Below are 12,207 nucleotides of genomic sequence, written 5' to 3'. Positions count from 1 at the left end.
GCAGTGAGCCTTGATCGCCCCCCACTGCACTCCAGCCTAGGTGACAGAGCGAGACTCCATCTCAAAATTAATTAATTAATTAATTCAGTATTCAAAGTTAACAATGAAATAAGTATACAAACTACTACTAAGAGGGCAAACTGGTCCAATTCTGTTGGAAAACAGGCCTTTACCAGTCATTCTACTTCTAAGAATACAGAAAAAGGAAAGATATACCAAAAGCATGGATATCCATTACATTCTTATTACAAACGCACTGTGTTCAACCATAGTGAAAAACTACATAAATTACAACCATTAAATACCATGTTTTCAAGATTATTTAATGCCATAAAAAATTAAATTAAGGCTGAGTGCAGTGGTTCATGCCTATAATCTCAGCACTTTGGGAGGCTGAGGCGGGCAGATCACTTGAGCCCAGGAGTTCAAGACCAGCCCAGGCAACATGGCAAAGCCCTGTCTCTACAAAAAAAAAAAAATACAAAAATTGGCCCGGGGCCATGACACACACCTGTAGCTACTCAGGAGTCTGAGGTGGGAGGATTACTTGAGCCTGGGAGGCCAAGACTGCAATGAGCCATCACTACACCACTTAACTTCAGCCTGGGCAAGAGTGAGATCGTGTCTCAAAAAAAAAGAAAGAAAAAAACAGGAAAAATAAGCATAAAGAGGTCTGTGAGGAAGACAGAAACAACCAAAATATCAGCAAATATACCCGGCCAACAGAAATAAAACATTCTATTCCTTACTTATTTTTCTATAGTTTCAAATTTCCTACAGAAAGTGGCCAGGCGCGGTAGCTCACGTGTGTAATCCCAGCACTTTGGGAGGCCACGGTGGGTGGATCACCTGAGGTCAGGAGTTCCAGACCAGCCTGGCCAACATGGTGAAACCCTGTCTCATAAAAATACAAAAATCAGCTGAGCGTGGTGGCATGCGCCTGTAATCCCAGCTACTCGGGAGGCTAAGGCAGGAGAATGGCTTGAACCCAGGAGGCAGAGGTTGCAGTGAGCATAGATCACACCGCTGCCAGCCTGGCAACAGAGCTAAAACTCTGTCTCAGAAAAAAAAAAAAAAGAAAAAAGAGAAAAAGAAATAGGTGAAAATACTACCTTTAAAAATCCACAACTGCCAATAGCCATAATGCATGACTCCTTTTAGACTCCAAGTCCAAATTATGCTATAAATACACCAAAGTCCCAGGAACATACTTTGTATAAAAGTCAGTAAGCTAGTTATTGGCATCATTTAGGTAGGCAGCTGCCAGTTCACAAGTTCAGAAAGCAGATGATATTTGAGAAGAAAAACTAACACCCAACAAGAAGGTGAAAAAGCAGTTTTTCCGTACAAGGTGGGCCCTGTCTCCAGGCAGCCACTTCTGGATGGGCTCCTTTCAGCTTTCCACGGGCAGTGGGAAGGGTACACAAATACTGACCTAAAAGCAGGAGGCTTTTAGGCACAAAATATAACTCAAGAATTTACTACAGGCCCAGTGTGGTGGTTCACGCCTGTAATCCCAGCACTTTGGGAGGCCGAGGCAGGCAGATCGCTGGAGCTCAAACTCCTGAGCTGTGGATTACAGTGTCCTTGGGGCACTGTTAGGTTATTCTGCAGCTATGTGGCAATATGAAGTACTTTCAAGTGATAAGTAAATAGCTCAAGGGGGTGGGAAGCACAAGGTGACTGCTGTGTCATTTTAATGTCTCTCTGGGCCTGATAATTTAAAAGGACTCCGCATTCCTCAGATGATGATGATGATTATTTTCTCACTATGAGGCCTCAGACTTTAAAATCCCTCAAACTGGCCCAGGCACAGTGGCTCATGCCTGTAATCCCAGCACTTTTGGAGGCCAAGGCGGGCAGATCACCTGAGGTCAGGAGTTCAAGACCAGCCTGGCCAACATGGCGAAACCCCATCTCTACTAAAAATACAAAAATTAGCTGGGTGTGAGGGTGCACGCCTATAGTCCCAGCTACTTGGGAGACTGGGGCAGGAGAATCACTTGAACCCAGGAGGCGGAGGTTGCACTGAGCAGAGATTGCACCACTGCACTCCAGCCTGGGTGACAGAGCTGAGAGACAGAGAAAGACTCCATCTCAAAAAAAAGAAATAAAGAAATTTTAACAATTAAAAGAAAAGCGTAATACTGTAATAATACTCCAATGAGAGGAGTAGCTGGAGGCAGTAAGCGCCTCAAATCAGGATCACCTGGAGCACTGGAAACCTCACCACCCCCACCCACACACCCAGTGTTTCCAGTTTTACTGAATCAGTCCAGAGTGGATGCTGGAGAATTTGCATCTCTTACAATCTCCCAAGTGATGCTGATGCTGCTGCTCTGAGTGCTATGCTTTGAGAACAGCTGCCCTAAAGCACACTAATAGTTGTTACACATGCATCATCTCCAACTGCAGGTACCTTAAGAACTTCCCTTGAGAAACTCGAGCCTTCCAGAACAGGGAGAGCCTTCTCCATGCATTTCCGACAAGCACCTGAACTGGAAGCAGCTCAGTACAGCAGCTCCAAAGAGGCTGGGGAGCCAGTCTGCCCAGCTTTGGAGCCTGCTCTGACACTTGATTGCTGTGTGAGTCCAGGCAACTTACTCAACCACTCTCAGCTTAAGTGTCCTCAGAGTAAAACAGAGGTCTACTAGCTCCTTCCCTTCCATCAGGGAAACTGGAAATGAACACCTACTCAAGTCATAAATGGGAACGCATCACTTCCTATTTCCCTGCCACCTACATTTTGAAAATGTAGGGGGAGAAAAATGTAAGGAGGCAGGACTCACATCTGTAATCCCAGAACTTTGGGTGGCCGAAGTGGGAGCAACACTTGAGCCCAGGAGTTCAAGACCAGTCTGAGCAACAACATAGAGAGCCCTGTCTCTACCAAAAAAAAAAAAAAAAATTTATTATCTAGGCATGGTGACACATACCTGGAGCCCCAGCTACTCGGGAGGCTGAGGCAGGAGGATTGCTTCGGCCCAGGAGTTGGAGGCTGCAGCAAGCTATGAATGTGTCACTGCACTACAGCCTGGGTCACAGCTTGCACAAAGCAAGATCCTGTCTCAGAAAAAAGTTCCTTGTCCAGCCTGTAGTTGAGGAGACCATTTGTCTACTTTATTATTTACAGAAACCACACCCATATTCCTTCCTCCTCCACGCGCCCCTCTCCTTAAGAGAAAGGCTACCAAACCACCAAGAGAGGTTCCTACACCCACTGAGTGTACCACAATGGAAACAAGAGTAAGCGACTCATCCTCTTGGAATCCCCTAGGTCAAGCTTGTCCAGCCTGAGGCCCATGGGCTGTATGTGGCCCAACACAAATTCGTAAGCTTTCTTAAAATATCATGAGATTTTTTTTTTAGCTCATCAGCTATCATTAGTGTTAGTGTATGATTAGTGTTAATGAATTTTATGTATGGCCCAAGACAATTCTTCCATTGTGGCCCAGGGAACCCAAAAAATTGGAGACCCCCACCCTAGGTTGTCCCATAATAAAAGGCAATATCAACATGTGGGAAAGATGAGGGGGCAGAGGTCAAGAAACAGAAAATCTAATAATCAACCAAGTGAGATTGAAGCCCTTCAAAGGTTCAGGCTTATGTAGTTAGCAGATGGAATTCCCCCAACACACACCCGCCACCCCCCGAGACGGAGTCTCACTCTGTCACCCAGGCTGGAGTGAAGTGGCGCGATCTCAGCTCACTGCAACCTCTGCCTCCTGGGTTCAAGCAATTCTCCTGCCTCAGCCTCTTGAGTAGCTGGGATTACAGGTGTACTCCACCACACCCAGCTAATTTTTGTATTTTTAGTAGAGACGGGGGTTTCACCATGTTGGCCAGGCTGGTCTCGAACTCCTGACCTCGTGATCCACCCACCTCTGCCGCCCAAAGTGCAAGGATACAGGCGTGAGCCACCGCGCCAGGCCAAGATAGAAATTTTAGGTACGACTGTCACCGGAGTCTTTCTCCACTTGTTTCCTTGCACGAAATGGGTAGGGCTGTGGGCCCTCCCAGCTCAGGAGCCCTGGGGTGGTTTTAAAAAGGTACAACTCCTGGTAGGAACCACCTGCATCAAGACCATGGATCACCTCTCTGAAGGTTAGCGATTCCGGGGACCTCACCTCGGAGCAGTCCTCCTAGGTGGAAGTGAAAATATTGGAAACAGGGAAAGAAGCTGGTCAAAGACAGACTCCAGTCGTGGCGGTGCATGTCCCAGTTAAAAGCAAATCCTGGAAAATCTTGTTCAAGAACAGTGTCCCCATCCATAAATGAAAAATAATAATAGTGTTATTTTACCCACATGAAACTTGCCATAACTAGGTACCACGACCCACATGGACACACAGTGAGATTCCCACAGAGAGGCAGGGGAGCCCTGGTCACTGAGACAAACGATACAGAGACACCGGGACAACAGCGAAGCACAACGGAACGTGGAGTTGGATCCAGCTGTCTCGTAAGGAATATCGGAAGGGGTGGGGACACTACTGGGAGATGGCGTAGGTCCAGGACACTAATTAGGCTTTGGCTGAGATTAGATAAAGGAAGCTGTTCGTAAGCTGCTTACTTAAAAAGAAAGGAAAAGGTGCGTTTGAGTTCAGGAGACTGCGAGTCCCGGAGCAGGAGGTGGGAGCCAGCGAAGGGTGGCGTGTAAGGGGTGCAGTCGCTTCTCCCGCTGGGCAAGAGACTCCCCCTTTCGGCAGCCTGGGTTCCCCGCCTCCCCGGACCTCCTGCTCCTCCTCCCCCGAGCCCTAAGGGCCCTCAGAGCCTCCAGCAGCAAAGCCGCTGGCCCCGCGCCACCAGCGCCGGGTCCCCCCGTCCCCGGGTCCCCCTGCCCCGCGCACCGGGGCGCGGGCGGGGACCACGCGGCCGGCGTGGGGCGGCGCCACCCGCAGCAGAAAGCCCCGGCGTGGACCGCGTGGCATAGGAAAGCTCTCCCCTCGCCCCTAGCCGCAGAAGGCTTGCGCAGCATCGGGCGCGGCCCCGGGAAAGCGCGTCCGCGGCGCCAGCGGCTGCAGGGTGACCTGTTTCGGGCGGGGACACTCACCAGAAGAACACGCGGGAACAGAGGTTCGCGTCCTGCAGCGGGTTGGGCTTCACCTCCTGGTACACAGGCAGCATCTTGCCGGGTGGGACGGGCGCAGGCCGGGGTCGCGCTGCTCAGGCGGCGGTGGCCACGGGCTCCGCTCCTGGACCGCGAGCAGGGATGCTAGGGCTCCGGCCGCCGCGCCGGTCCGCTCGGCTGGAGCCTGTGAAGCAGCCGCTTCCGGGAGCCGGGCGCCGGCGGCACGCCCCGTCCCCGCCTCTCAGGCCCGCCGCTGCCAGGGCCGCCTCGGGGGCGCCCGCTACGCGCCGCCGCCTGGAGCCTGGAAGCCGCGCACCGCGTGCGAGCGCGGCCAGGACCGACGGGTGACGCGGCGGGAGGAGGCGAAGCTGACGACGCCAGAGGGAGCCCAGAACTACGCCCAGGGGTGAGGCGAGGGCCGCCCGCGCCGCTGGACGGAGAGGGTAGCCGAGCGCACGGCACGGAGGCCGGGTCCGGAGGTGCCCACGTGCACGCACCCGAGTGAAACTTTCCGAAATTCACTATCCGAGTCTAGGAGCCGACACAGAAGGTGGAGCAGGGAGGCGTCGGCTGTGCCCGCCCCTGCGACGCAGAAACGCCCCCTCGGCCACGGGTTTGGGGAGACCCGGAGACAGCTGCCTCGTGCTCTAGCAGCCCGCCCCCTGGGCGCCTTTCCCTCCTCAGGACCAAACGAGGGTGCCATGGGAGGCTTTCCAACCTGTGAGCCAAACATTTGACCTCGGACGACAGCAAAGTTTAGCACAGATTATCCTTGTAGAGCTGCAAGACCTCAAGAAAGCCGGGTAACTCGAGAGTAGGACCCAGATGAATTTGGGAGATGGATGAATGCTGTCGTCCATGGGGGCGGGCTTTCGGCATCTCGCATGTTGCATGGTACGGTGAACCTCTGCGCTTTTTGCTGCCTTCTTAGATTGGGAAAGGAATGTAAGAGGAAAGAGACTGCCTTATGATTTCTGTCGTCAAGAACTAAAGCCTAACAGATAACAGTGGCAAACGACACAGGGGTTCCAGAAGACCAGTGATGTTTATGTGCATTTCTGAGTGCGTAGCCTCACATATGTGTGTGTGCGTGTGTGTGGCAGTCTCACACACAGTGGCACGATTATGGCTTATTGCACCCTCGACGTCCCAGGGCTCAAGCAATCCTCCCAACTCAGCTTAAGTAGCTAGGACTACAGGCACCCGCCACCACACCCGGCTCGTATTTTGTAATTTTTGTAGAGATGCAATAATCAAAATCAAAGGCTCCAAGTTCAAATATTGATAATTTTTGAGGCCAAATGATGTGTCATGGGGGTTTATTTTCTTCATATTTCACGCGTGTTTGAGAATTTAGTTTTCTTTGTAATAAGATCATTTTATTGTTCCTTGATAATTTCTCACTTTGTTGCCCAGGCTGGTCTCAAACTCCTAGGCTCAAGTGATCCTCCCACTGTGGCCTCCCAAAGTGCTAGGATCACAGGCATATACCCCCGCCCGACCAATTATCTCACTTTTAATTCTATCAGTGCCCCATTCAAGGTTATCCTTATTTTATAGATGAGGAAGGTGAAGCTGAAAGGCAGAACTTGTCCAGGGTCTTAGAGCCAAGAAAGGATAAAACATGATTTGCAATAAGCCTGTGTCTGAGCATGGCCTATCTCGCTGGTGGATGGCCAGTGTGCATGAGAAGTGCCCAGAATATGCTGGTTGAATGGCTGTAGGAATGAATGAACAAAATCTTGTTCCAAGCTTTTGGACTCCCACCTCTAAGTCTTCAGTTGTTTCTGTGGCTACCTTATCAAGGTCAGCAGCTACTCTTCATTTCCACCCTGAATGAAAAAAAATGAAAGGCTCCAAGTTCATGGTGCTTGGAACAAGATCATTTTATTGTTCTTTGATAATTTCCCATGTATATTTGCTAAAATAGTATAATTAATAGCTTTTAAAGAAAGCCTTACACAAACACATATTTAAAAGTCAAGCACAGGCTGGCCAGCATAGTGAGGCCCTGTCTCTACCAAAAGTTTTCAAAATTAGCCCAGGTGTGGTGGCGTACCCTCGTAGTCCCAGCTACTCGGGAGGCTGAGACAGGAGGATGGCTTTAGCCCAGGAGTTCCAGGCTACAGGGAGTTAAGAAGGTGCCCACCAGGCTGGGCGCAATGGCTCATGCCTATAATCCTAGCATTCCGGGAGGCCGAGGCAGGTGGATCACCTGAGGTCAGGAGTTCAAGACCAGCCTGGCCAACACGGTGAAACCCCATCTCTACTAAAAATACAAAAAATTATCTGAGTGTGGTGGTAGATGCCTGTAATCCCAGCCATTTGGGAACCTCAGGCAGAAGAATCACTTGAACCTGGGAGGCGGAGGTTGCAGTGAGCCGAGATCATGCCACTGTACTCCAGCCTGGCAACAAGAGTGAAACTGTCTCAAAAAAAAAAAAAAAAGTTCCACTGCACTCCAGGCTGTACACGCCCATAATCCCAGCACTTTGAGAGGTGGAGACAGGAGGATTGCTTTAGCCCAGGAGTTCTAGACCAGCCTGGGCAACATAGGGAGACCTCATCTCCACTGAGAATGTGAAAATTAGATGGGCATGGTGGAGTAAGTCTGTAGTCCCATGTACCCTGGAGGCTCAGATGGGAGGACTGCTTGAGCCCAGGAGTTATAGACCACCCTGGGCAACATAGGGAGACCTCATCTCTACTAAAAATGTAAAAATATGTTGGGTGTGGTGGCATGAGTCTGTAGTGCCAGCTTGTTGCAGGAAGTCAGGGACCCCAAATGGAGGGACTGGCTGAAGCCATGGCAGAAGAACGTGGATTGCGAAGATTTCATGGACATTTATTAGTTCCCCAAATTAATACTTTTATAATTTCTTATGCCTCTCTAAACATAAATTTTAAAGATTTCATGGACACTTATCACTTCCCCAATCAATACTGTTGTGATTGCCTAGGCCTGTCTTTACTTTAAACTCTTAATTCTGTCAGCTGAGGAGGACGTATATCACCTCAGGACCCTGTAATAATAGCATTAACTGCACAAATTGTACAGCATGTGTGTTTCAGCAATATGAAATCTGGGCACCTTGAAAAAAGAACAGGATAACAGCAATGTTTAGGAAACAAGAGAGATAACATTAAACTCTGACCGCCAGTGAGCGGAGTGGAACAGAGCCATATTTCTCTTCTTCCAAAAGCAAATGGGAGAAATGTCGTTGAATTCTTTTTCTCAGCAAGGAACATCCCTAAGAAAGAGAATGCGCACCTGGGGGTGGGTCTCTGAACTGGCCCCCCTGGGCGTGGCCGTCTCTTATGGTGGAGACTGCAGGGCTGAAATAGACCCCAGTCTCCCATAGCACTCCCAGGCTTATTAGGAAGAGGAAATTCCTGCCTAATAAATTTTAGTCAGACCGGTTGATCTCAAAACCCTGTCTCCTGATAAGATGTTATCAATGACAATGGTGCCCGAAACTTCATTAGCAATTTTAATTTCGCCCCGTCCTGTGGTCCTGTGATCTCGCCCTGCCTCCATTTGCCTTGTGACATTCTATTACCTTGTAAAGTACTTGATATCTGTGACCCACACCTATTCACACACTCCCTCCCCTTTTGAAACTCCCTAATAAAAACTTGCTGGTTTTTGCGGCTTGTGGGGCATCACAGAGGCTACCAACATGTGATGTCTCCCCCGGACGCCCAGCTTTAAAATGTCTCTCTTTTGTACTCTGTCCTTTTATTTCTCAAGCTGGCCAACGCTTAAGGAAAATAGAAAAGAACCTACATGAATATCGGGGCAGATTCCCCAATACCAGTTGGAGGTTCAGGTGGGAGGATTGTTTGAGCCTAGGAGTTGGAGGCTATAGTAGGCTATGATCACACCACTACCCTCCAGCCTAGGCTAAAGAGTGAGACTCTGTCTCAAAAAAAAAAAAAAAAAGTCAAGCACATAAGTATGGCCAAATATTGATAATTTTTGAAGCCAAATGATGTGTCGTATATTTCATGCATGTTTGGGAATTTGGTTTTCTTTTTGGAGATGGGGTCTCACTATGTTGCCCAAGCTGGACTCAAACTCCTGGGCCCAAGGGATCCTCCTGCCTCAACCCCTCCAAGCACCGGGGATTGTAGGCACTCACCAGCATACCAGCTCATGTTTCAGAATTTCTGTCACAAAAAGGAACACAATATTTTAAGTTGACTACTGTGGGAAAGCTATGATCATTCAATAACCTAACTTTCTGATAGCTCTTTCTCAGATAATGTAAGCTATAAACCAAAATAGTCAGCCTTCACCTGATTTACAGTGCCCTTTGAAACTTCCTAAGTTTTCTAGCCCAGTAAATGCTGAGCTACCAGTTCCACTTCCAAGCTAGAGAACCTGTTTACTAAAGTTAGAAATCTAGTGACTTCCTTTGTCAGACTGTCCCAGAATGCTCTCCCTACCCCCAGCAACTGTGTAAGAACCATAATTAGCCATCTCCAAACTGCCAAAGTGCTCAGTACCTTCGGCTCCTGCAGAGGCTTATTTTTTTCTTAATTAAGATCTTTTGGAACTTCTTAACATTCTTTTCTGAACATTAACAATGTGGTATTTGGAAGAGATGCTGTAGAGCAGTGTCTGACTGCAGAGAGGAGTGGATATGGAACCAGGGGACCAAGGCTTTATATCTTTTCACTTGTTACCTAACCTTTCTGACTGTTATTTTTCTCCGGTCTAAAATGGGGTCGGGGCGGGCGCAGTGGCTCATGCCTGTTATCCCAGCACTTTGGGAGGCAGAGGCGGGCAGATCACCTGAGGTCAGGAGTTAGAAACCAGCCTCGCCAACATGGCAAAATCCCGTCTCTACTAAAAATACAAAAATTATCTGGGTGTGGTGGCATGTGCCTGTAATCCCAGCTACCCACGAGATTGAGGCAGGAGAATTGCTTGAACCAGGGAGTCGGAGGTTGCAGTGAGCCGAGATCATGCCACTGCACTCCAGCCTGGTGACAGAGCGAGATTCTGTCTCAAAAAAAAAAAAAAAAAAAAAAAGGTAGCCGGGCTTGGTGGCATGAACCTGTAGTCCCAGCTACTTGAGACACTAAGGCAGGAGAATTGCTTGAACCTGGGCTGAGGTTGCAGTGAGCCATGAGCCCAGAGCACGCTGCTGCACTCCAGCCTAAGTGACAGAACTAGACTCCATCTCAAAAAATACAACAACAATAAAATGGGGTCAGGCAGGGCATGGTAGCTCACACCTGTAATTTCAACATTTTGGGAGCCCAAGGCAGGAGCATCGCTTGAAGCCAGTAGTTCGAGACCAGCCTGGGCAATGTGATGAGACGCCGTCTCTACAAAAAATAAAAATAAAAAATAATAATAATAATGTTTTTTAAATTAGCCAGGCATGGTGGCACACACCTGTAGTCCTAGCTACTCAGGAGGGTAAGATGGGAGGATCACTTGAGCCTAGGAGTTTGAGGCTGCAGTGAGCTCTGATTGCATGACTGCACTCCAACCTGTGAGACAGAGTGAGAGACCCTGTCTCTAAAAACATAAAAATACATTTAAAAACAAAGTAGGGATCAGAATCCCCACTCTTGCTTCTTCACAGGATTATTGTGAGTCTCACAACTTGTGAATACACTCTGAGGGCAATATACAAATTAAAGGATGGGGTTTTTTTTCCCATTCATTCAATACATCTTTAGTGAATGCCTTCTGGATACATGACAGCTAGGCCAGGGAATGAGCCTGCAAAGATGAGGAAGATGTCTTCTTTTTTGTTTGTTTGTTTGTTTGTTTTTGAAACGGTCTAGCTCTCACCCAGGCTGGAGTGCAGTGGTGCAATCTTGGCTCACTACAACCTCTCGGGCTCAAGCCCATCCTCCCGTCTCAGCCTCCCAAGTAGCTGGAACTACAGGCATGCACCACCATGCCCAGCTAACTTTTGTATTTTTTTGGTAGAGAGGGGGTTTTGCTGTGTTGCCCAGGCTGGTCTCAAACTCCTGAGCTCATGCGATCTGCCAGCCTCAGCCTCCTAAAGTGCTGGGGTTACAGATGAGAGCCACCGCACCCAGCCTAAAGATGTCTTAAGAGTGATTTGTCAAAGGAAAAAATATTAGGGCCACTTCAAGCTGGGAACTGCTCAGGGCAAATCAGCCTCCCATTCTATTCAAAGTCACCCCTCTGCTCACAGAGATAGATGCATATTCTGATTGCCTCCTTTGGAGAGACTTATCAGAAACTCAGAAGAATGCAACCATTTGGCTGAGCGCAGTGGCCTGTAATCCCAGCACTTCGGGAGGCCTAGGTGGGTGGATCACCTGAGGTCAGGAGTTTGAGACCAGCCTGGCCACCTTGGTGAAACCCTGTCTGTACTAAAAATACAAAAAATTAGCCGGGCATGGTGGCAGGTGCCTGTAACCCCAGCTACCTGGGAGGCTGAGGCAGGAGAATACCTTGAACTCGGTAGATAGTTTCAGTCATGTCTGTGTGAAGAGACCACCAAACAGGCTTTGTGTGAGCAACAAGGCTGTTTATTTCACCTGGGTGCAGGCGGGCTGAGTCCGAAAAGAAAGTCTGCCAGGGGAGATAGGGGTGGGGCCGTTTTATAAGATTTGGGTGGGTAAAGGAAAATTACAGTGAAAGGGAGTTGTTCTCTGGCAGGCAGGGGTGGGGGGTCACAAGGTGCTCAGTGGGGGAGCTTTCGAGCCAGGATGAGCCAGGAGAAGGAATTTCGCAAGATAATGTCATCAGTTAAGGGAGGAACAGGCCATTTTCACTTCTTTTGTGGTGGAATGTCATCAGTTAAGGCAGGAACCGGCCATCTGGCCGTGTACATTGCAGGTTATAGGGGATATGATGGCTTAGCTTGGGCTCAGATGCCTGACAGATAGAGGTTGCAGTGAGCTGAGATCGCACCACTGCACTCAAGCCTGGGCAACAAGAGCAAAACTCCGTCTCAAAATCATGAATAACTTGGCCAGGCATGGTGGCTCACCGCTATAATCCCAGCACTTTGGGAAGCTGTGGTGGGAGGATTGGTTGAGCCCAAGAGTTCGAGACCCAACCTGGACAACCTAGTGAAAACCCATCTCTACCAAAAGAATTAATAAAGTTAGCTGGGCATAGTGGTGGAGTCCCAGCT

General features: G+C 49.0%; 1 protein-coding gene across 6 annotated transcripts in view; it reads right to left on the bottom strand.

Moving 5' to 3' along the window:
* The window catches only part of ABCC4 (ATP binding cassette subfamily C member 4 (PEL blood group)), a 393,134-nt gene that overhangs the window by 287,578 nt on the left and 93,349 nt on the right, over positions 1-12,207 (bottom strand). For 5 of the 6 annotated variants that reach the window (XM_055244267.2, XM_055244269.2, XM_055244271.2 and 2 more), the window contains exon 1: positions 5,054-7,497. The exons of the other annotated variant lie outside the window; for it this stretch is intronic. In XM_055244267.2, coding sequence (XP_055100242.1) covers positions 5,054-5,127 — 74 coding nt within the window. In that variant the 5' untranslated portion in view covers positions 5,128-7,497. Of the gene's footprint in view, positions 1-5,053; positions 7,498-12,207 lie in introns of those variants that run through there. 6 annotated transcript variants of the gene reach the window in all.

Source organism: Symphalangus syndactylus, chromosome 15, assembly GCF_028878055.3.
Source record: "Symphalangus syndactylus isolate Jambi chromosome 15, NHGRI_mSymSyn1-v2.1_pri, whole genome shotgun sequence".
NCBI lineage: Eukaryota > Metazoa > Chordata > Mammalia > Primates > Hylobatidae > Symphalangus > Symphalangus syndactylus.
This window is presented reverse-complemented; position numbering and strand designations above follow the sequence as displayed.